This window comes from Micromys minutus, assembly GCF_963924665.1.
Source record: "Micromys minutus genome assembly, chromosome: 23".
In the NCBI taxonomy this organism is placed as follows: Eukaryota; Metazoa; Chordata; class Mammalia; order Rodentia; family Muridae; genus Micromys; species Micromys minutus.
The window spans coordinates 22,573,955-22,598,392 of record NC_137958.1 but is presented as its reverse complement, the minus strand read 5'-3'; the positions used below and the strand labels follow the sequence as shown (position 1 = coordinate 22,598,392).

The following is a 24,438-nucleotide window of genomic DNA, read 5'->3' as shown; positions in this document are numbered from 1 at the left end:
TGAGGTAAACCTGTCACAAAAGAACACTCGTGGTATGTACTCACTGATTAGATGACATTAGTCCAAAAGGAATCAGTCAGAATACCCAAGAAAGAATTCACAAAGCTCAAAAAGAAGGAAGGCCAAAATGTAAGACTCAATCCTTTTTAGGAAAAAGAAAAAGAAAAAGAAATCATGTGGAAATGAATTAATTAAGATCAGAAGATTCCTTGTACCTGTCCCCTACTCTGCTATGAATTTTATTTTTAAAGTTAGCACCCACCAGGTGGCAGTAATCTCCTATTTTATAGTTCTAAGTAATGTGTAGTGAAATTGAGATTGTGTGACAACTTTACTACACGTGGGAACTCATTGTTATCACTGACTTAGTCTTGATAGCTTCATGGTCATACCATTAGGTAAATGATAATGCTACCTCACTTGTGTAGATGTATGCGTGTTTGCACACACACATATGCACCCACTCATGCCAGGTGTGCAAGACCATAAAAAATGCATTGAGTGTAGTCCTTTATTGCTTTCTGCTGTTCTTGATAGATGATCCCTCACTGAACTTGGGTCTTACCATTTTGCTTAGAGGGGTTGGCCAGCGAACTCCCAGAATCTCCCTGCCTTTGCTCCCAGCCACAGGCTTCTTACTCAGATGCTGCATATTTGAACTGAGGTCTAGGTGCTCTCAGAGCAAGGGCTCTGACCTGCTGAGCCAGATCCCTCATTTTTACAAATGTAGAGATGTGGACAGGAAGTAAGTCCAAGCCAAAGCACAGCATTATTCTCTCAATGGGTATCTAAGTAAGTTTGAATCTACATATAAACATGAGATTTGCCATGCATGAATATTCAGATGGTAAATCGTAGGTTGTATTCATGGACGTCTCTGTTCTTGTGGGTGTAAACATTATCCTTTCATGAAAAATTAGGAAGTAAAGCAGATAGTATAAACTGATGGTTCTTCAGCACCAGATTTAAAATTCTCTCACAAGCATCACTGCAAACACTTTCATAACGGCTGTGTGTGGGGAAAGACTGTCTCCAGACAGGCTTTGGAATTGAGTGACTACCTATGTGTTGCTGGCCTGAGAGGGTAAGAGTAAAGCTGGTTGTGGCAGCACATGCTTTCATTACTCGAGAGTTAGAGGAAGAATTGCCATTACTTCACAGCCACTCTGGGTTACACAGCAATACGCCATCACAAAAATATAAAACAGGCCAACAAACAAAAACAAAATAGAGACATGTTCCCAATCAACCTGTTCTGTCCACTGAGATCTGCCACTTCCTCCCATAAGTGATCACGGCTGCCACTCCGTGGGGTCAGTACTCCCCCAAACACTTGTCATTTGCCATGGCATGGTCTTGCCCTGGAGTCACAGTTCTCTGGAGACGTGTGTTGTGGGTCCTGGACTTCATTCTTATTTCTATGTGCCGAATGTTTTCTTATGTACTGTTTTTAGGTACTGTAGTTTTAGGTACCACATCTTCAGTCTGGGTGCCACAGCCTAAAAATACAACAGCAGCAACAACAAAACCAACCAACCAAACAAATAAATCCCCCTAAAAAAAGGAGTTCTGTCTCCCACCATCTTCCTCATTCCTCAAGAGAATATGGTCATAATGAAGATAATTTTTCTTTCGGCAAATTACACAAATAAAAATATCTTGACAGGACCCATGCAGTGACCATGACTTTACTGACCAAAATATGGCAGTGAGAATTGAGTAGTGTTTCAAACACACAACACGCTCAGTTCTCAGTCTCTTCCTACCATATTTTGCTGGAGAGAACTCTCCCAGTTCCAATGGCCTTTTTATCTTGCTAGGATGAGGTGTCATTCATGATGCTGTCCACGTTTCTTCATAAACTTGCTAAAGCTGCCATCTTGGGGATCAGCAGGTGAATGGCTTATGATGCAACCCAATGTTAGGTTTGAAGAATGTGGGGTATTACAAGTATCTTAATCCCTAACAATTAAACGTGGTTCAGTTTTGTTTTCTAAACCAAATGTTGGTTCACGGAGAGAATCGGGGTTAGTCTCTGATGTGGAGGGGTAGGCAGCTAATGATCTTTCAAGGTACTTGGAAGCAGATGAGGGAGGAGAGCCACAAGTTTAAGACCAGTGGGGTCTACACTGAGTTCTGCTCCGTGGGGCAGCATAGAGAAAATGGACTCAGGGAAGGGAGTGGGAACCTGGGTGAGCCTCTCTCCAACACTTGCTCAAAAGAAAATGTTCTTTTACTTGGGTACAAATTTTTACTAATGAATAAAACATATCAGGAATTGAGATAATCTCATTTCAATTTTCCAAGGAGACCTTGTTAATATGAGTATTTGTTGGTTGGCAGTAGGAGGAAGATGGTAAAATAAGATTATAGCTATAAGTCATATTTATACTTGTAACATGGTCCTCTAAATGTAATATTAATATATGCATAGCCTAATAATTAGTTCCATCAGACCATCCTTTGTGATCCAAGTAACAAATTTATATCATGAGCATCTTAAATAGATCTTATTTACTGAGCTCAGGAGCCTGGGTGTCAGAACAAGAACAGAAACTAAGGTATGACTAGAACATCAAGGGTTAATGGCAAACTTGTTTACAACTGGTTTCTCCGTGTGCAAAATCTCAAAATAGACAGAGCAGCCAGTGCGATTGGCTAAGAGCAGACTTGGCATTGGGTGGCCTGGCAGTCCTCATGCTCTGAGTTAGTTCTGAGGCTTCAGGCCTGTGGGGAACCCCCTCTGCACCTCACTTCCTCATCTGTGAAAACAGGAGTAACAGTACCCTGCAGAGCCGCCCTTGGGCTAGAGGAAACTGTGTCCTTCAGTGTGGCAACATTTCGGCTGCTTCTGCCATCTGTTAGACTATCACTACGATTTTAAAGGTAGAGTTTTCAACCTAACATAAAACATACCTTTCGCCTACTTACAAGTGTTGAGGCTGGGCAAACACAAAAGAAAACACAGAATTTAACTTCTGATACTCCTGGTGTTGACATGGGTTAGACTCAATAGCTAGTCCCAAGACGGTACTCAAAGGGTGGTGTAGCTATGAGGATTAGAAACAAAACAACAAGCCTGCTGATTGGCTTGGGTTAAAGGGGTTTGACATAAAGAATGCATTTCAAGTGCAGAGAGTAGTGTGCTGGCTGCCTCTTAACCCACAGGCTGCATTGTCTCTGAGTCTCTCTGTGCATGTCTCTGTCTCTTAGACACACAGGCTGCATTGTCTCTGAGTCTCTCTGTACATATGTCTCTGTCTCTTAGACACACAGGCTGTATTGTCTCTGAGTCTCTCTGCTTCCTGAGTCCACATGCTGTACTCTCTTTAAACCTCTCTGCACGTCAGTCAGTCTTACTCCTCAACCATTTGCATTCAAGTCTGCCCCGCAAATGATGTCTAGCCCCCCTGAATCCACTGGGCCTTCTAACAGCTACTTCCTCTAGCTCTAGGAAACCAAGTCTGATTAACCAGGATCAAGAATGATTCCTACATTTAAATAGCAATAGAAAGCAAGGTCAGTTCATTTCCAGTTGGAGTCTCCTGCTTGTGGGCAGACAGCAAGGGTGTGCCCAGGGTTAAAATGGCCATCATTTCCAATGACCTCTAGAAATCATTACAAAATCACGTCTTCTAGATTCTTCCCTATAAGGAAAGCAAGCTCACTAAAAGCTGATTGAAGTTGCTCGTGTGACAGGGCTTTATGTTCCGTACTAGGCCTCGGTTGTAAGCGTCCATGAGCACCCAGAGACTTAGCTACTCTGCTGAGCACAATCCCAAACAAAGCCGGTTTTGTTAGAGAGCTAGTCTGAAAGGACCCATTCTACATTTTGATTTTGTTGGAAGGACTCTAAGACACATTTACTTAACACAGTACATCTGACAGTCATTTTTCACTTCAGAAATAAAGGTAGCACTTCTAACGACGATCTATCTGTTATAGATTGCAACAGAGGCAATAGAAAATATTCGGACTGTTGTATCCTTGACCCAAGAAAGAAAATTTGAGTCAATGTATGTTGAAAAATTGCATGGACCTTACAGGTAACCAACCCCTGATTGCTGCGTACCTACTGCTTTCCCGGGGCTGTGCTACTGTTCCCTAAGAGAGTAGACATTTCTGCTTGCAACAGTGATAATGACCCTTGTCCGATAATCATCTCATTAAGTCCCAGGACTCGATTTCATTTCCTTTGTGGACACAGCAAGGTTAGGTCTCTGAGGGCTGAGAGCTAACCAAGAGCTGCGTGACATCCCAGTCACCGTCCTGTGACCCAGCTGCATGGCTCAGGATGAGCATTTTCTGAAGAAGTTGTCCAAACTTTTGTTTTCTCTAGTATGTAGGTTGATTTATTAAGCCTGTCCAGTTTCCTCATTACTTTACGGAAAACTTAGAACTTCAAAGGATGAAAAGCTGCAAAAATGTATTAATGTGATCATAATTTTAAAGACTGAGATGGCTTCATAATGTTAAGTGTAACATTGTAGTCACAGTATTTGACAGTACCCAAGTGGTAACTCCCAAGTCAGTACAACACCATGGTCGAGGTATGCAAATACACACAAGTATACATACCATGATGCCACCCAAATCGTCAAGGGAATGAATTTTCTTTGCCCAATACCCCCTCATTTGAGAGTAGGGAAGTTGCTGTGGATGCATTTAGAAATCTAATAAAGTGCAGCTACAGTTCTAATCAGAAATCACGTAAAACAAAAAGCCGGATTGTCTCAGCAGGATCCAGCTGGGAGAACCTCGGGTATTTATACAGACATCAGTTATCCATCTTCTGTGAAAATGAAATGAGTTTTAACATGTGACTATAGTTATTTTAGGAACTATTATAGTATGTCGTGGTTGGATAATTTCAATGTTATCCAATGTTTTGACACAGTCATTGCGCAATACGATGTGAATATATGAATTATTATGAAATGATGTACAATACCAGTTATCATTTGAACATCCCCCATGTGCTGGGTACCATGATGGCTATTTGTGTTGCTTACTGCACTTAATTCTCAAAACAGCTTTTCATTATAGAGACTATTTCATTGTGTAAGTCAGAAATCCACTGAGTTACCTACCTTAAAAGATAATGTATTATCTTTTAAGGCAGGAGTTTAGCTCACGTTGACCAGACTCCGCTATGCTCTTTCGGTTAAACGAGGGGGGGAGGTAAGGGAAGCTGAACAATGTCTACGAATATTAATTTTGAATAAATGAATGTGCTTTTCAGGAATTCAGTGCGGAAGGCACACATTTATGGCATAACTTTCAGCATCTCACAAGCGTTCATGTATTTTTCTTATGCTGGCTGTTTTCGATTTGGTGCTTACCTAATCGTGAATGGACATATGCGCTTCAAGGATGTCATCCTGTAAGTGGCTTTGAAAATGTTAAGATTATTTTATACTAATCCTATAATAGAGTTTTAAGAGGCTTACACAAAAGTGTGGCATAGGAAGAAAGATCAAACATCGGCTCCCTAAGATGAGATCAAGGAGTTCAGTTTCCTGGAGCTGTCACCCTGGTAGGCACAGAAATCTGATCTTGTCACCACACCAAGCAGAGTTTCATCATCCCAGTGGTTGGAAGTTCACCGAGCTTGTGACATTGATTGCAAAGTGTGAAGTTAATTGTGCATGTGAACCTTTTCAGGACAGAAGTAAGCAGAGAAAACCGGATGAATGCAATTAGGAAGTTGTTGAAGATAGTGGAGCCAAATCGGGGTGGGGTGAAATAGCTTGTTTCATTTCTATAATCAAAGCATGGCCCTGACAATGGGAACGGAAGTCTGCCCAAAGTCCAGCAAATCTACTCTTTTCCCTAACTGGGAGGAGCCAGGGGTCAAGTGTCTCTCGTAGACATGTGGACACCAAGGTTGCCTGCATTATTTACTATGGGGTTACCCTTTGTTAATGTCTAATGTTGGTGGGTTTTTTGGTTTGGTTTGGTTTTGGTTTTTGAAAAGCCACTGGATATAGATACATGGGTTTATTTCCAAGATGTCTGTTGTATTCACTTGTCTGTTTTTATGTCGATACAATGCTGTCTCAAAACCAAGTATTATGAAGTCTCTAGCTTTAGTCCTCTTGCTCAAGTTTGTGATCTTGCTGTCTATGATTTCCTAATATTTTAAAGTTTTTGGGTGGTGAATGACTGTATTAAATCTTTAGATTGCTTTGAGTAATGTGAACATTATACAACATACTTCCAACCCATGAAGAAGAAAGAATTTCCCTTTTCTTATTCTCTTCAATTTCTAAAAATCAGTGTTTTCCTTACAGTGGCTTTACTTTCTTTGGCCAAGTTTAGCTCAATGTTATTTACTTATTTATTTTTGTAACTATTATAAAATGAGATTGATTTGTAATTTTTGATTCTGATTTTATTTATATTTATGTAGGTCTTTCTTATTGAAGGACTAACTGTTCCATTTTCCTTTTGTACGAATTTTATTTCTTGTTTCTTTTGCTCTGATCTCCTAATTTTTGTTTGTGTATCATTATTATTATTATTGTTTATTAATGTGTCGTGTATATTGTGTGAGAAAGAAGAGAGGGGAAAAGGAGAGAGAGAGACAGAGAAGAGAAAGAGAGGAAGAACTATGTATTTGCCACAGCACATGAAGAAGTACAGAGGTCAGAGTCTTCTCTCCTTCAGACTTGCATAACACACCATTTCCCCATCAAGCCATGCCCTAAGCCCTTATTCTTGCATCTCTCCATCCTGAGGATGCATTTTTTAGGTTGTTTGAAGATGTCCTCTTTTGATGTTGGCACTCACTACTACACAGTTTCTTTCTGGTATTGGTTCTCTGCAGCCGGCATGTTTCGTGGGCTGTTTCCAGCTGCATCTGTTTCAAGAGACTGTGACTTCATGTCTTAGTTCATCTGTAGCCCACTGTTCATTGGAAAGTTTTTGTTCAGTCTCCAGGCAATTACAAAATTTCTAAAATGTCTTTTGTCATTGGCATCTCCCTTTGTGATCAGGAAGATAAAATTTCAATTCTTTAGATATAGGATTAATCTAATTTAGAAAGAATTCCATGAACTGTCAAGAGTTCTGTGTTTGACAAAATAATCTGACGCCATGTAACTATTGAGAATTCTTTACTGCAGTGATTACTGTCATGTGTGGTACAGGAAGGTCAAAAGCACACACTTGGAATGCAGCGCCTTAGACTCAGGATCTGCTGCTTGTTGAGCCTTTTAGGTACTTTGGGCTTCAGTTTTTTTTTTTCAGTCTTAAAAAGGGTATAACTGGCAACTAAAATGAGCTGAGATCCCAAATCAGAGTCATTTCAGGAAGATAAAACCCTTTGGAGGCTCACACCAACTCAGAACAAGAGCCGCACTGCCAGAAGGTGAACAGAGAACCAGTTCGAGTCAGTGGGTCTTGTCTTTCTTCTAAGTTCTTGTTGCTGGAATCTCACAGCAACGTATGTGGGCTTGGGGAAATGACAATTGAAGAGGGACTTTGCCTTTGGACTTTGGACACCATGGAGCTAATTCAAGCCCCTCTATTTCTATCCAGGGTGTTTTCAGCAATTGTGCTTGGCGCAGTGGCTCTAGGACACGCCAGTTCATTTGCTCCAGATTATGCAAAAGCCAAGCTGTCTGCAGCGTACTTGTTCAGCCTGTTTGAGAGACAACCTCTGATTGACAGCTACAGCAGAGAAGGGCTGTGGCCTGTAAGTGTTCTCTGGGCTAGATCGCTGAGCTCTGTCCTAAGGTTTCATTTCTATCACAATGACATGATCGCATGCCTTGCTTCATTGTGATACTTAAGTGTCTAGTTGCGACAACTTGCTTTTTGGGCATTTAAAAAGTTTAACATAACAGAAAAAAATAGTGAAGATATACTGAAACAACATAATTTTGATAATAGCTTAGTCATTTCTACATGGAGGTCTATGCAATTGATGAAGATACAGTTAGCAATTTAGGTTTTCTTAAGCCATGGGGCCTTTGGCTTGGTATTGGGTTTGCACAAATCAGACACCTGAGTTCCAGTGGCCTATCTCTGTAGTGACTTTTTGTCTAATCAAGACTCACACTTTTCATTTTATATCATAATGAACTCGCTAACCCTGTAGACTTATGCAAGCACTATACCAAGCAGGCATTTCATGGTTCACTAGTCTTGCTTTTGGTAAAGTTTCCTTGAAATAATACTTTTATTTCCATTGACTGTGAGATCAATTTAATAAAAGAAAATTGTAAAAAAAAAATTTTAGGATAAGTTTGAAGGAAGCGTGACATTTAACGAAGTCGTGTTCAACTATCCCACCCGGGCCAATGTGCCAGTGCTTCAGGGGCTGAGCCTCGAGGTGAAGAAGGGCCAGACGCTCGCCCTGGTGGGCAGCAGTGGCTGTGGGAAGAGCACAGTGGTCCAGCTGCTCGAGCGCTTCTACGACCCCATGGCGGGAACAGTGGTGAGCACACTTTCTTAGTAAATTGATTCACGGATGCATTTTAGATGATCAAACTAACAGTTGTGTGAAGGTCCAAAACCCTACCTGGTGTAATAACCACAGCCTGTGAACTCTAAATTGGCACCTGTAACAAAGAAATATATGGAGTCATAGGGCAGAATATCACAAAATATTGCACTGAAATGCAATATATAGCGTTGATCTCTGATGGCCAGTGGGCCATTTGTCCCAGTCCAATCTTATTTATTTATTTATTCTCTCATATGTTACATCCCAAAGGCAGGTTTCCCTCCCTTCTCTCATCTCAGTCCCTCTCCCATGCCTCCTATCTACCCCCAAACTCTTCCTCCTCAGTCTGAACTCCTCCTCAATTTCCCTTCAGAAAAGGGCAGGCCTCCCAAGAATATCATCCAAATATGGCCTACTAAGTTCCAATAAGACTAGGTGGCATCTCCCATATTAAGGTTGGACAAGGCAACCCAGTAGAAGAAAAGGGTCCGCAAAACAAGCCAAGAGTCAAACACAGCCCGTCTCACACTTAGGATTCCCACAAGAAGACCAAGCTACACAACCATAACATACATACAGAGGGCCTAGGTCAAACCCAGGCAGGCTTCCTGGTTGTTGGTTCAGTCTCTGTGAGCCCCTACAGTCCTTGGTTTGTAGATTCTGTAGGTTTTATTGTGGTGTCCTTGACACCTCTGTCTCAGCTTCTCTGATAACAATTGGGCCAGGTGCTGATCTATGAGTACAACTCAATAGCATTAGTGATCATTTCATTAACTCGTTTTCAGGGTTTTTTGTTATTGTTTTGTTTTTGTTTGTTTGTTTGTTTGTTTTTGTTTTTGTTTGTTTGTTTGTTTGTTTTTGCCAGTCATGTTTGTTTCAATCCCAGGGGAGGTCTCTGAATTATCCAGCCTCTGGGTCCTGGCCTTTTGGCAGCATTAGGACTAGGCTCCCTCTCATGGTACAGGTCTCAAGCTGGACCAGTCATTAGTTGGCAACTCACCCAATCCCAGCACAAATTGTTGGTTGAAGGTTTTGTGGCTGGGTTGGTGTCTTAGTCTTGCCTGGTTACAGGAGATGGCCACTTCAGGCTTATTATCCCACTACTGCTAGAAGTCTTAGCTAGGCTCACCCTGGTAGGTTCCTGGGGGTTTCTATTGCACTAGCTTCTACCTTGACTTAGAAATATCCTCCAGTTTCAGTCATTTCTCCAAGAACTGTCTCCCTCCATCTTCCTGATGTCTGATCCCTCCTGTTCCTGTTCCCACCCCATGACCAGTCCACTTGAAATGTCTTTTTTATTTCTCCTTCCCAGGGAAATCATGCCACCCCACCTGAGCCCTCCTTGTTACTTAGCTTTTCTGGGCCTATGAGTTGTAGCATGATTGATTAGCCTTTACTTTACAGCTAATATCTACTTCAGGGCCCGGGTCACCTCACTTCGGATGATCTCTTTGAGTTCCATTCATTTGCTTGCTTTTGGCCTTGTTTTGATTTGATTTTAAGACAGTGTATTTCTGTGTAGCCTTAGTTGTCCTGGAACACACACTGTAGACTAAGCTGGCCTTAAACTCACAGAGATGTGCTTACCTCTGCCTTCTGGGTGTTGGGGCCTGCAACTTTTTAAACAGCCAAGTAATACTCCATTTTGAAAATGTACCACATTTTTTTATCCACCCTTCTGTTGATAGATATCTAGGTTGTTTCCAATCTCTGGTTACTATGAATAAAGCTACTATGAACATAGTTGAGCAAGTGTCCTTATGGTAGGATGGAACAGCTTTTGAGTATATTCCCAGAAGTGGTATAGCTGGATCTTGATATAGGTCAATTCCCAATTTTCTGAGAATCTGCCAAGATGATATCCAAAGTGGCTGTACACATTAGCACTCCCAGCAGCAATGGAGAAGTGTTCCCCTTACTCTACATCCTCATCAGCATCTGCTGTCACTTTTTTTTTTTTTTTAGCTCTTAACTGTTCTGACCAATGTAAGATGAAATCTCATAGTAGTTCTGATCTTCATTTCCCTGATGACTAATGGTGTTGTATATCTCTTAAATTACTTCTTGGCCATTTGAAATTTTTCTGTTGAGAAGTCTCTATTTTGATCTATAACCCACTTTTAACTTTGATTATTTTGTTTGTTGATATCTAGTTTCTTAAACTATGTACATGTATATATGTGTGTACATATTAGATTATTTTGTTTGTTTATATCTAGTTTCTTGAGTACATACATTTATTCTATGTATATATATGTGTATATGTGTACACATATACATATATGTACTCAAGAAACTAAACATGAACAAACAAAATAATCATATATATATATATATATATATATATATATATATATATATATATATATGTATAGTAGACTTCCTTCAGATGTAGAATTGGTGAAACTCTTTTCCCATTCTGTAGGCTACCATTGTGTCCTATTAACTGTCTTTTTCCATAGAAACTTTTCAGTTTCATGAGGTTTCATGTATTAATTGTTAATCTTAGTGCCTGTGCTATTGGTGTTCTGTTCAGGAAACTGTCTCTTGTGCCAGTGCATTCAAGGGTTTTTCCCACTTTCTCTTCTATCAGGTTCTACCGATAGAAGTTATCTATCTGGTTTGATGTTGAGGTCTTTGATCTATGTGGACTTCAATGTTGTGCAGGATGATATATATGGATCTGTTTGCATTTTTCTACACAATGACATCTAATGGACCAGAACAATTTGTTGAAGATGCTTTCTTTCTTTCCTTCTTTTTTTCCTTCCTTCCTTCTTTCTTTCTTTCTTTCCTTCTTTTTTTCTTTCTTTTTTCATTGTAAGATTCTGCTTTCTTTGTCAAAAATTAGGTGCCCCTGGTGTGATTTTATGCCATTCCATGTAGCTCTATAGTACAACTTGAAATTAGGAAAGGTGATACCTCTAAGTTATTTCATTGGATAGAATTGTTTTAGCAGGCTTGGATATTTTGGGTTTTCTTCCATATGAAGTTGAGGATTATTCTTTTAAGGTCTGTTAAGAATTATGTTGTGCTGAATTTGTAGATTGCTCTTGGTAAGATGGCCATTTTTACTGTGTTAATCTTCCCTACCCATGGACATACGAGATCTCTCTATCCTCTGATGTCTTCTCAATTTCTTTCTTCAAAGTCTTAAAATTCTTGTCATACAGTTCTTTCATTTGCTTTGTTAGAATTACCTCCAAGATATATTTTTTAACTTAGAACTATTGTGAAGGGTGTTGTTTCCTTAATTTCTTTATTAGCCCATTTGTCGAATTTTATGTAGTATGGCTGCTGATTTTTGTATTGTTATTTCCTATTATTTTGTTATTGTTCTTAGTGGTAGTAGTTGTGCTGATGGTGTTGTTGTTGTTGTTGGTGGTGGTGGTGGTGGTAGTGTGTGTGTTTCCTCTCTTTTGGCTTTGCTGGCGTACAATTATTTATTTTCTGTGTTTTTGTGGTTATAGTTAGCCCTTTTGGAGTAGAGTTTTCCTTCTCTAGCCTTCTGTAGGCCATATTTGTGAATAGATGTTTAAATTTGACTTTATTTTGGAATGTCTTGCTTTCTCTATTTATAATTGTTGGAAGCTTTGTTACGTATGGTAGCCTATGCTGGCATCTGTGGTCTCTTATGGTCTGTAAGACATCTGTCTGTCCAGGCCCTTCTGGCTTTTAGAGCCTCTGTCTGTTGAGAAGTCAGCTGTAATTTTCAGGTGTGCCATTTAGTGTTTCTTGGCCTTTTGCCTTGCCTCTTTTAATAGTCTTCCTTTGTTCCATATGTTTCATGTTTTGATTATTATGTAGCAGGGGGATTTTCTTTTCTGATCCAATTTATGTGGTGTTCTATAAGCATCTTGTACCTTTATATGTATGTCCTTATAGTTAGGAAATTTTTCTTCAAAGTGTGAAGCAGAGACTGAAGGAAAGGCCATCCAGAGACTGTCCCACCTAGGAATCCATCCCATATACAGTCACCAAACCCAGACACTATAGTGGATACCAAGAAGTGTATGCTGACAGAAGCCTGATATAGCTGTCTCCTAGACAGATGAGGATGCTCACAGGCAACCACTGGACTGAGAACTGGGTCCCCAATGGAGGAGTTAGATAAAGGACTGAAAAAGCTGAAGGGGGTTGCAACCCCATAGGAAGAACAACAATATTAACCAACCAGAGCTCCTCCCACCCCAAGCTCTTGGGACTAAATTACCAATCAAAGAGTACACGTGGAGGGATTCATGGCTCCAGTTGCATATGTAGCAGGGGATGACCTTGTTGGTCATCAATGGGAGGAGAGGCCCTTGGTCCTATGAAAGCTTGATGCCACAATGTAAGAGAATGTTATGGGGGGGGAGGGAATAGATGAGGGGGTGGGGAAGCACTCTTATAGAAGCAGGGGGGGTAGAATAGGGAGAATCTGAAGTAGGGGACCCAGAAAGGGATAACATTTGAAATATAAATTTAAAAAAATCCAATAAGGGAAAAAAAGAAGAGGAAATATTTTCTGGATCTTTAAGGTGGAACTCCTCCTATTCTTTTTTTTTCTCTCTCAGTTGGCAAAATGCTTGATGCTCAAGCATGAGGGACCCAAGTTCAATCCCTAGAGCCGACCTCATGCCCAGACGTACTTGGCCAACACAAAACAGATTCCTCAGGGGTTTTTTTTTTTGGGGGGGGGGGTGTCATGTGTGCACTTTTTGTTTTTGTCTTGCTTCATGTTTTGATTTTCATTATTTTTCCTGTTTGTTTTTAGAGAGCTTATGCATGAGAGCTAGGGCAATTGGAGGCTGCAAGGAGTTCTGAAAGGAAAAGAATATAATCGAAATATATTGTGTGCAAAAACATTTAATAAAAAAATAAATTTAAAAAGTCTGGCATAGAGATGTTTGTCCGTAATCCCACAGTAGAGGGGCAGAGACAAGCAGACCTCTGGCCAGCCAATGTAGCCAAATTTGTGAGTTCCAGGTTCAGTGAGGGACCCTGGTTCAAAATGTGAGGTGGAAAAATGATCAAGGAAGATACCCAACATCAGCTTCTAGCACATACTCGTGCAGACATAGGCATGTGTGCATGCATGATCATGTGCATACATCCCTGAATACACATCCATGACTACATTACACAAAAATATGGGGGAAGTTTAAATCTGGTGGCTTTCACAGAATGGAAGAACAGGGACGATCTTCCAGAACTGAGAGCTATGCTATAATTACCTTTCTGCTCCTTTATTTTTCTGGAATGCCTAGGAGAACAAAGAGAGTCAAGGTCATTCTAGGGAGAGCAGATCTGAGTGTCACATTTTGATACAGACTTCCATAAGACAGATGTCACAGAGGCCTGGTGGAAGGCAGACAGAGACAAAAGACATGGCCAGATGTGTTTCGTTTGGCCATCTAGACCGCAGCAAGTGAGGCTTGTCATAAGAGTCTCTCTGCTAACCCTGCTGCCCTTCAGCATGCTGGCATCAGACATGAAGCTTGGCATTTCATAGCTGCGGTACACACTTTGGCAGCCCTTTTCTCAGTTCAGCCATTTGCTAGTTAGGAGTGTTTCCTTTTTCTTTGAAAACCTTAATAGTTTGTGGGTTTCTGTTTTTAAGCTCCTAGATGGCAGAGAAGCAAAGCAACTGAACGTCCAGTGGCTCCGAGCTCAGCTGGGCATTGTGTCCCAGGAGCCCATCCTGTTTGACTGCAGCATCGCCGAGAACATCGCCTACGGAGACAACAGTCGTGTCGTGTCTCACGATGAGATTGTGAGGGCGGCCAAGGAGGCCAACATCCACCCCTTCATCGAGACGCTGCCCCAAGTGAGTTAACTGCGAACTTCTCAGCTGAAACCAAGGCAGGCTCCTTCTTATCCCTGAAGCAGTTTCCAAAGTTCTAGAATAGTCTGGTAGCTATGGGGCTGCTGTCTCTGGGAGAAGACACTGGCCTTGATGCTTCACCACCCTTAGGTGATGAGACAACACTGAGATAAGATTAAGTTCAAAGACTTTACCTCAGGTCTCACATTAGTGCTCTGGACTATATGTGCACTTCAGTTTGGTGTGGTCCGTATGCTACTTTTCCCACAAATGTAAGCTTTCAACTTTGAGAATCTTACAGACTCACACACAGTTGGGTGGAAAACAGAGATTTCATGTTTTCTTTATCTAGTCTCCCCTACTGATAACCTCATTCAGAACTATAATACAACAGTATCCAGGAGGCTGACATGAAGACCAGTTTACTCCTGCCTGTGTGTGAGTGTGTGTGTGTGTGTGTGTGTGTGTGTGTGTGTATGCAGGAGTGCATGTGTGTCTGTTCAGCTGCAGTACAGCTGTGCATCCTGGGCAGCTGTCATGCAGGTGCCCATTCTTGCAGAGTATAAAGATCCCTCGAGCTGCCATCCCTCCATCACACAGCCCTGCCTCCCTGTTCAGTCTCCACAGTCTGACGATACTCATCTGTTCTCGATTTGCATCCCTTGTCATCATGTAGAATGTCAACCTGCACGGCCAGGTTCTCACAGCACGGCTACCCTCTCATTCGCTGAGTGGCGTCCCATGCCTGGCTGAACCGCAGGTTACCTCTCTCCTAGAGATGCTTACTACCGTTAGTCTAAACTGAGGTTGTAAATTCCGGAGTACTGATGTTTTGCATAAACCTAGACCCTAATATTTCTGGAATAAATGCCCGGCAGCAAACCATCGGAGACATATGCTAAGTGCTTGTTTGTTTTACAAAACAGTACCTCAAAAGACTTCCTCTCACCACCATGTATAGCCCTCCCAGTAAGTGCTAAAGGCATGCCAGCATTTAGTATGAGGGTTTTATTTGCAACAGTTTGATAGGAATAGAAGATAGATCACGGTGGTCCTCATATGTGTTTATTAAAGGGAAAGTCAAGTCCCTGTCATTTATTTTGTATCTGTCACTATATAACCTCTTTGGTAAAATGTCTTTATATCTTTTAATTTTTTTCTCTGTTTTTTTTTTTTTTTTTTTACTGTCGAGCTTTGAATCTTTCGTTCTAATTACTTTTACATACATATTTTATGAATATTTTCTCCAAGTTATAATTTGCCTTTTTTCTTTTAAGCAGATGCTTAACAGAGCAGAATTTTCAGTCTTGGTGAATCTGTTTTCCTTTCATGCATCTTGCTTCTGAGGTCAGATCTGTCACCAAGTCTACACATTCCTGTCTGAAAGATGCTCCTGTTTTAAAAGAACTCAGCTGTTTTACAACTTACCTTCAAGTGTGTGGTCCATTCTGTGCTTCATAATACTTGAGCCCTATATACTTATGACAGGATGACTTCCATTAGGATGAAGGTAGAGGCACTTTATTTTATAATTCTTCCAGAGCTCATGGGCTAACTGCAGAAGACCTTAACTGTCCCGCCCCGATTCCATTCTGCTGGGGATTAAAAGTGAGTCACACAAATAAATGGTTCTAAATCTTTCTGTGAGGCCTCCCAGGCACTGACCTCAATCCGGAAGTGATGACTTTAAACTTTCACCTTTTAACCTGATTTTAACACTGGACCAGAGGAGACGAAGTCACACGTGGATATGGTCATGAGCTTTGCAAAGAAGCCAACCAAATATACATCTGTCATCCTGTGCCTTTCCCAAGCCTGAAAGCTTTTCTAAATTCAGCCTTCTAAAGTGTACAAAAATGTCTTTCTTTTACTTTTCTCCTCTTTAAAAAAAAAAACCCTCCTTCCATCTTACCTCCTCATTCCTCCCTTCCTTTTTATATTGTGTTACACAGTAATTATAAGTAACATTTAAGTAGATATTGATTATTAAGCTATTAAAAGAGAATAAACTAGTTTTTACATGGGTCAAATGACTACTCAAACTGAAAACAAAAGGCCCTTCATGAGTCTAAGCCGCAATTCCGCTGAAATCAGATTAAATGGTTAGTGGCAGGAATTTGTAATAACTCAATTTCTTGTGACCGAAATAGCACTGAAAACTAAAGGCGCTATCTTTTATGTCACTTTTTAAGACAAACGTTATCTAGAGCTGAAAAAAAAAAAAACATTGTTAAATATAATGTCTTACTAGAGAAACGTCTATCAATCTTATTTTCCTTGCAAAGACAACTGGCTCAAAACTGTATTTCCTTTGTTGATGACTAACTTGCAGAAATATGAAACAAGAGTAGGAGACAAGGGCACACAGCTCTCTGGGGGCCAGAAACAGAGGATTGCTATCGCCCGAGCCCTCATCAGACAGCCCCGGGTCCTGCTGCTGGATGAAGCCACGTCGGCTCTGGACACTGAGAGCGAAAAGGTCTGCCTCCACCTGAGAACTACCAACAGCAAGACTGACGAGGGAGCCAAACGCTAGAGTTAGATATGATTATTTTAAAGTAATAGAGTATGCGTGTCTAAAAACGAGCATATATTTTAAACATAAAAGAAGCATTCAAAAGGGAAAAAAATGAGAAAGGTCATTTTGGTACATTAGCTATAGTGGAAAACTAAAAAAAGGCTTTAAAAGGAAATTAAGAAGATGATATTAGCAGTTAGTCAGAAAGTTTAGTTCCGAGGGTCATTTGTATCATGGAAGCCTATTTCTGTAATAATTGCCAATCAAAACATAACTCTGCAGGGCACAACGGTAGCCACGTAAAATGCGCATGCCTAGAGCCACAAGGCAGGGCTCGACTTCAGCCACGCAAAATACGCACGCCATGTTCACAGAGATTAGGAAAAGAATTATGATAGCTGATGCTGCTCAGATGGCAAAGCTTTAAATAGTCATCAAACTCGTCACTGCAGTTCTCAACACAAATCTCTTGTTGGGCTTTCCACAGGTTGTCCAGGAAGCGCTGGACAAAGCCAGGGAAGGCCGCACCTGCATTGTGATCGCGCACCGCCTGTCCACCATCCAGAACGCAGACTTGATCGTGGTGATTCAGAACGGCAAGGTCAAGGAGCACGGCACCCACCAGCAGCTGCTGGCGCAGAAGGGCGTCTATTTCTCGATGGTCAACATTCAGGCTGGCACACAGAACTTATGAACTCTCGTTACAGTATATTTTTAAAATAAATTCCAATTGTTTTTCACTTATGGCGCGTATGTTTCTCGTTAAGTTACAAAAGAGAGATCTGTCTTATTCCACATCCGTTTAAAGTTCAGTCTTGTTGCTTGTGCTACAGTGTCTGAAACTGGAAAACTGGAAGCTACATCTGTCTGGACAAATGCCACACAAAATACAGGAACACCAGAGTGGCTCTCTCTTCCTGAGCTGCCAGCATCCCTCAAAGAGACCAGCAACGCTCAGCCATAGGCATGGGAAGCATTAATAGAAATCCCAAATGAGGACAGGTCCCCGTGGTTCTGAATAGGCAGGCGTGTGGCAGGATGGGTTTGGACCAAGTTTCCTAGTACAGAGGAAAATTAAATCAGCACTCTGCATTCCTCTACGGTGAAACGGAAAGTGTTCGTTGTCACAATCACAAGGAATGTTTGTTTCATGAACACCTTCAGTCATCCATATTAACGGGTTCAACGTAATATTGTCATACTTGGGATATGCAGCTGCAGATCCAACCACCCTTTCCCGTCCCCTCACAGCTCCTCCCCAATCTTTAGTAAACATCCTTCTGTGTGTGGGTGGTCACATTTCAGCTTCACGTGGACATGCTGCACGCAACTTCCGTCTGGATCATTTTACCTAACATCTGTCCTAACATCCACATTGCTGCAAATGATGACTTCATTTTTCCTGGTCTCTTTTCCTCTTGTACTACTGGAGATCAAACTTAAGGTAGGTATGCATTTCTAACACCAAACTAAATGCCCAGGCTTCTTTCCTTCTTCTTTATGACTGAATAATATCCCACTATATTATATACATATAATATATATATATATATATATATATATATATATATATATATAATATTATAGCACACTTCTTTGATGGACATCCAGGCTGACCGAGTCTCTTAGCTGTTCTGAATACTGCTGAAGTAAATGTGGACATGTAGGCATTTATTTTGCATGTGGTCACATTTGCTTCTTTGTTGCTGTGATAAAAAAAACAAAAACAAAAAAAAAAAAACCAAAACAAACAAAAAACAACCAAAAGCAACTTATAGGAAAAGGGGGTTTATTTGGCTTATAGACCATCATCTAGAAAAGCAAAGGCCGGATTCTGGAGACAAGATCTGAAACAGAAGCCACGGAGGAATTCTGCTTACTGCTTTGCTTCCCAAGGCTTACTCAGCTCCTACACAGCTTAGGCCCACCTGGCTAGGGGTAGCTCCACCCACATTGGGCTGGGCCCTCCCTCCCACATCAATCATTAATCAGACACGCCCACTCAGCACTCTAATAGAGGCTATTCCTCAGTTGAGGTTCCTTCTCCCAGCGTGCGAATTAGCAACCAAAGCATAGCCACCAAACGTGCTGACTCCATGTTCTGTGGATATTCACTCAGAGGTTGACTGGATCTTATGATGATTCGAGTTTTAGCTTTTTGAGTAATATCTATTCTGTTCTCCACAATCCTAACAGTGAAGTATATTCCTATCGGCATTGCATGAACATTTCATTTTCAGCTGCATTGGTAATTTTTTTTCCTTTATGTTCATAGGCATAACTGGAGTGCTGCATCACTGACTTTACTATGATAAATACCATGATCCTTGGCTTCCTTCTTTGATTGCATACATGTAGTGACCTTGTTCTGCATTGCCGTAAACTTCTTCCTCTCTCTTTATAACACCTGTTTTCATAACCTCTCTTTTCATAACCTATACGCGTAGTCAGACCTACCTAGATTCTGCGCATATGGTGTAGGACTATCCTCGGGTCTCTATTGGGAGCTTCTCCTAAACGATCATCATAGCTGGATCTGTTGACCGTTCACCTATGAGAGAAAAGGTTTTTTTTTTCAAGCTAATAGTTCTACATCACGGTCTATCATCGAAGGAACTCCAGGCAGTAACTGAAGCACAGGCCATGAGAGAATGATGATTATTTGCTTGCTCTTTGTGCCTTGCTCAGCCTACCCTCTTGTAGCAACCAGGACCACCCACTGAGGGATAGAACTGCCCACAGTGACCTGGACACCCCCACACCAATTGCCAATCAAAAAAAAAAAATGCACCACAGGTTTGTCCACAGGGCAATCTGATAAAGGGCATTTTCTCCATTGAGGTGCCCTTGTCTATGACTCTAACCTGTGTTGAGTTAATGTTAAAAACAAGCCAGCACAGAAGGGGTGAGAAAGGTCATTAGACTGTTTACCTGAGTGTCCAGCCTCCCAGGTGAATTGGATGTAAATGTTCCCTAACAGGCTATTGTCTTGGGGGAGGAGCTAAGGAATGTAGGTGGGAGAGGATGAAGGGACAGAGCTCCTTTGACTCAACCATGGGACTGTTGTCTAATACATTTACTCTTTTTCTTGAGTGATCTTTGATAAAATCACATCTCAGTTTTTGTCACCGAGATCTTAGGAGGAATAGATACTATGTATATCTCCCCCAAGGAAGGAATTTTTGGAACAGTATGTGAGAGAACATAAGCAATATTTATTTTTCAGCTTGATTTTTCTTAATGATTTCTAGTTCCATTCATATTATCCAAATGTCACCATTTTATTCTTCTTTACACCTGAATGCAGTTTCGTATACACCATGGTTTCTCTATTTGCTGCTGAACCCCTACAGTGTGAATCCATGTGTCAGCCAAGTCAAGAGTGTGACAATAAATTTGGACCTAATATTTCTGTAGCATGAAGTTTATAGACTTAGAATCTTTTCCTTTTCTTTTTCTTTCTTTCTTTCTTTCTTTTCTTTTCTTTCTTTCTTTTTTTTTTTTTTTTTTTTTTGTCAATTTTACATTTTGTTGCAAAATGGCCAGATTGTGCACATGGGATTATTTCACTTTAAATTTTTTCTTTCTTTTCAAAATTGAAAATAGATTCTTCTTTGACATAATACATCCAGACTAGAGTTTTCCTTCTACTTCTCCCTTCTACCACTACCACCTCCTCTCTCCCTCAGATTCGTGTCTCCTGTCTTTCTATTTAGAAGGAGTGTGCTTTCAAGAAACAACAACCAAGCAGGACAGCCCAAAGTACAGTAAGACAAATCAAAAGCTCTCATATTGCGGTAGAAAAAGACAACCTAATAGGAGGAAAAGAGTCTCAAGAGCAGGCAAAAGATTCAGAGATAGACCTGCTCCAACTGTTAGGAGTTCCACAAAAATACCAAGCTAACAACCATAACATATATGCCCAGAACCTGGTGTAGACTCATGCATGCCCAGTGCTTGCTACTTCAGTTTCTGTGAGCCCATGTGAGCCTACATTGGTTGATTCATTGGGCCATGTTCTTCTATTGGTCTCTATCACATCTGATTTCTGCAATCCTTCTTCCTCCCCTTCTGTGGGGTTCTGTGATCTCCAAGGAGAGAGACCCAATGGAGCCTCCAGGTTAGATTCTCTCCACACAATGTCTGGCTGTGGGTCTTTGTATCCACTCCCATGTGCTTCCAGAAGAAGCCTCTCTGAAGAAGACTGAACAAGGCACTTATCTATGAGTATAGCAGAGTATCACTAGGAATCATTTCATTGATGGTTTTTGTCCAGTCTTGTTTTGTTCTAGGTGTCTGGGCTATCCAGTCTCTGGTTCCTGGCCATCCAGGCAGTGTAGGGCATGGGCTTCCTCTCACAGTGTGGACCACATGTTAAACATCATTCAGCCAGTCCCAGAAGTTCTGCACCACTATTCCTTCAGCACATCTTGCAGAAAGGACAGATTTTAGGTCCTGACTTTTGTGTCTGGGCTGGTGTCCAAGTTTCTTTTTCTGTAGCATATAGAGTACCTTCTCACACTAGAGAGACGAGAACACAGGGGAGTGCACCCCATGCAGGTACAACTTACCCTCTCTATGTCCAACGTTCTGTGTCGAATTTGTCCTCAGTGGTCATTCTCAGTTTTCAGAGAGTGACCTCCTCTTCTCCTAGCATCAGCCTGGGCTGTCTAGGACCTTCATGGGATTCCCTTGGCCAAAATCTCAACCAAATGTAACCTACTCTTACCACTGGGATCCTTGCCTGGGTAGGAAAGATGGCCAGTTCTGACTTCCTATCCTCTATTGCTATGAGTTCTCATAGGGTCCCCCCTATAGATTTCAAGAAGTTTCTATTGTATTAGGTTTCTACTCTGACCTCTCCAATGTCCCCCAATTTCAGACGATTCTCCACACCTCTACTTCCACCATCCCCTCCCTCAATCTGTTCACCCCAGCTCCTGTCTCCAGCTGCAAACAATCTACCACAAAATTTTATTTATTTCTTATCCTTCCCATTCAGGCAAGTGGTCTCCTCTAGAGCCCTTCTTTTTACCTAACCTCTTTGAATATGGAGATTGTAGCTTCATTATCATTTATATACCAACTGATATCCACATATAAATGAATACTTACCATTTCAAACTCAAGTCCAAATGGATCGAAGTCCTCAACATAAAACCAAGGATCCACTTGCCTTTTACGGCTGGTTTTAGTTTACATTTGTCTGATGACTAACGATTATGAAAGATCCTCAAAACTCTACTGGTCATTTGTGTCTCTTCCTTTAGAACTGTCCCATGAATCTCTTTCCCATCTGTGCTGTTGTCAATGCCTTTCTTTCTTTGGTCTCTTTGCACTGGCCGTGTGTTGAATAAAAGTGGTGAGAAGAGATAACCCCCCCCCCTTAAATAATAGTTTTTCCCCATGCAGTGTGATGTTGGATGTACATTTTATGAGACCTTAATTGTTTTCTGAAGCAGTTCTGCTATGCTACTTTTTCAATGATACTGTAGTGAAGGAATATTTTTGGTCTGTTCATTTTTTTCATGTCTTCTTGGTTCAGATTTGGTAAGTTACATATGTTAAAATTTTGGCTTGCTTTTTTTCTAGATTTTTCTAATTCCTTAGAATATAGCTTTTTATTGTTCTAATTATGTTCATATTTGTGTTATTGGCTATGATGTCTTGTTTTCACTTATGACGATGTCTTTTATCTCTTAATCTGGCTAAAGGCTTGTTAATATTATTTGTCCTTTGGGGGGCAACTCTGTTTCACTGATATTTTTGGTGATGATTTTATCTTTATTTCACTAGTTTAGTTCTAAGCTTTATTTTTGCTAATTCTGATTTTGATTACTTCTTGCTTTTCTGTGCCCTTAAGATAGATTGGGTAATTTATGTAAGTCCTATATTAATTGCTATAAAATTCTCCCTCAGTACTTCTTTTGCTGTATCCCACAAATGTTGGTCTGTTGTATTTCTACTGCCATTTATTTCAAGAAACTTTAAATTATCTGTCTGACTTTCTCTATAATCTGCTCTTTTTGGAAGTACATTACTCCCCCATCCAACAACAAACAAACAAACAAACAAATAATACCCTATCTTTTCTCCTGTTTCCTTCTTCCCCCCTCTGACCTGAAGTCCTGCCTACTCACCCAGGGATTGGCTCCGTGAAATATTTATTCATTAGAGGAAGGTTCTGCCATACTTGATGATTAAAGTTATTGAACTAGGAGTGTTTCTCAGCAATTTGAGACTACGCTATTGAGAATTCTGTTTATTTTTAACATTTAACACTTACATCAATTATTAATTGGGCTATTTTCTTAATACCTAGTTTCTTGAGTTCTTTATATATCTTGTATATTAGACCATTGGATGTGTAGTTGGTAAAACTCTTTCTCTATTCAGTAGACTGCACTTTGTCCAAATGACAGCCTCTGTTGCCATGCAGAAAATTTTCAGTTTTATGGGGTCTCAGTTATGAATTGTTGCTCTTACTGCCTGTGCTAACAGTGTTGTGTTAGGAAGGTATTTTCCTGTGCAGATGAGTTCAAGACTATTCCCCACTTTCTCTTCTATCAGCATTAGTGTATCTGCTTTTATGTTCAGGTCTTTGATCCATTTGGACTTGAGTATTACACAGGTGATTAGTATAGATCTTTTTGCATCCAGTTTGATCAGCACCATTTGTTGAAGAGGCTGTCCCCGATGTGCCCCAACCACCACTCCGCCATCTGTGCCATGTAGGTTTTTGGCTTCTTTATAAAACAAAACAAAGAAGCAAACAAAAGAACAACAACAACAACAATGAAGCAAGTGTCCATAGGCTCGTGGATTTGTGTCTGGGTCTTCAGTTTGATTCCATTCATCATTGAGACTGTTGTGCCAATGCCATGCTGTTTTTATTACTATAGTTTTCTTTTTCTTTCTTTTCTTGGATATCTCTGTATTTACATTTCAGATGTTGTCCCCTTCCCCTTGCTTCTACCAATGTGCTTCATCTCCAACCACCCTCTCCCACCTCAGCCCTTGGCATTCCCCAACACTGGAAAAACAAGCCTTCGCTGGACCAAAAGCCTCTCTTCCCATTGATGCCAGAGAATGCCATTCTCTGCTGCATATGTACCTGAAGCAATGGATCTCTCCATGTGCACTCATTGGTAGGTGTTTTAGTCCCTGGGAGCTGTGGTGGGTTTGGTTAGTTGATCATTTTGTTCTTCCCATGGGGTTGCAGACCGTTTCAGCTCCTCCAGTCCTTCCTCTAGCTCCTCCATTTGGATCCCCATGTTCAGTATGATGGTTAGCTGCAAGAATTCACAACTGTATCTGTATGACTCTGGCAGAGCCTCTGGGGAGGAATGCATAACAGGATCCTGCCAGTAAGCAGTACTTGGCATCAGCAATAGTACTTGGGGAGTCTCTAGATGATCTTTTCTCCAAACATTGCTCCTCTATCTGTCCCTTTATTTCCTCCCATGAGTGTTTTGCTCTTCCTTCTAAGAAGGACTGAAGCATTCAACTTCTGGCCTTCCTTCTCTTTGAACTTCATAAGTTCTGTGAATTGTTTCTTAGGTATTCCGAGCTTTTTCAGCTAATATCCTCTAATCAGAGTGTACATACCATGAGTGTTCTTTTGTGACTGGGTTACCACACTCAGGATAGCTTCAAGTTTCA

General features: G+C 40.9%; 1 protein-coding gene across 3 annotated transcripts in view; it reads left to right on the top strand.

Moving 5' to 3' along the window:
- Positions 1 to 17,520, top strand: part of ABCB4 (ATP binding cassette subfamily B member 4) — a 58,850-nt gene extending 41,330 nt beyond the window's left edge. The window contains exons 22-28 of one of the 3 annotated variants that reach the window (XM_080936077.1): positions 3,946 to 4,046; positions 5,243 to 5,383; positions 7,543 to 7,699; positions 8,246 to 8,443; positions 14,055 to 14,261; positions 16,591 to 16,737; positions 17,264 to 17,520. In XM_080936077.1, coding sequence (XP_080792203.1) covers positions 3,946 to 4,046; positions 5,243 to 5,383; positions 7,543 to 7,699; positions 8,246 to 8,443; positions 14,055 to 14,261; positions 16,591 to 16,737; positions 17,264 to 17,470 — 1,158 coding nt within the window. In that variant the 3' untranslated portion in view covers positions 17,471 to 17,520. Of the gene's footprint in view, positions 1 to 3,945; positions 4,047 to 5,242; positions 5,384 to 7,542; positions 7,700 to 8,245; positions 8,444 to 14,054; positions 14,262 to 16,590; positions 16,738 to 17,263 lie in introns of those variants that run through there. The other 2 variants (XM_080936078.1, XR_013975502.1) reach the window with 2 other exon arrangements.
- Positions 17,521 to 24,438: the final 6,918 nt, after the last annotated feature.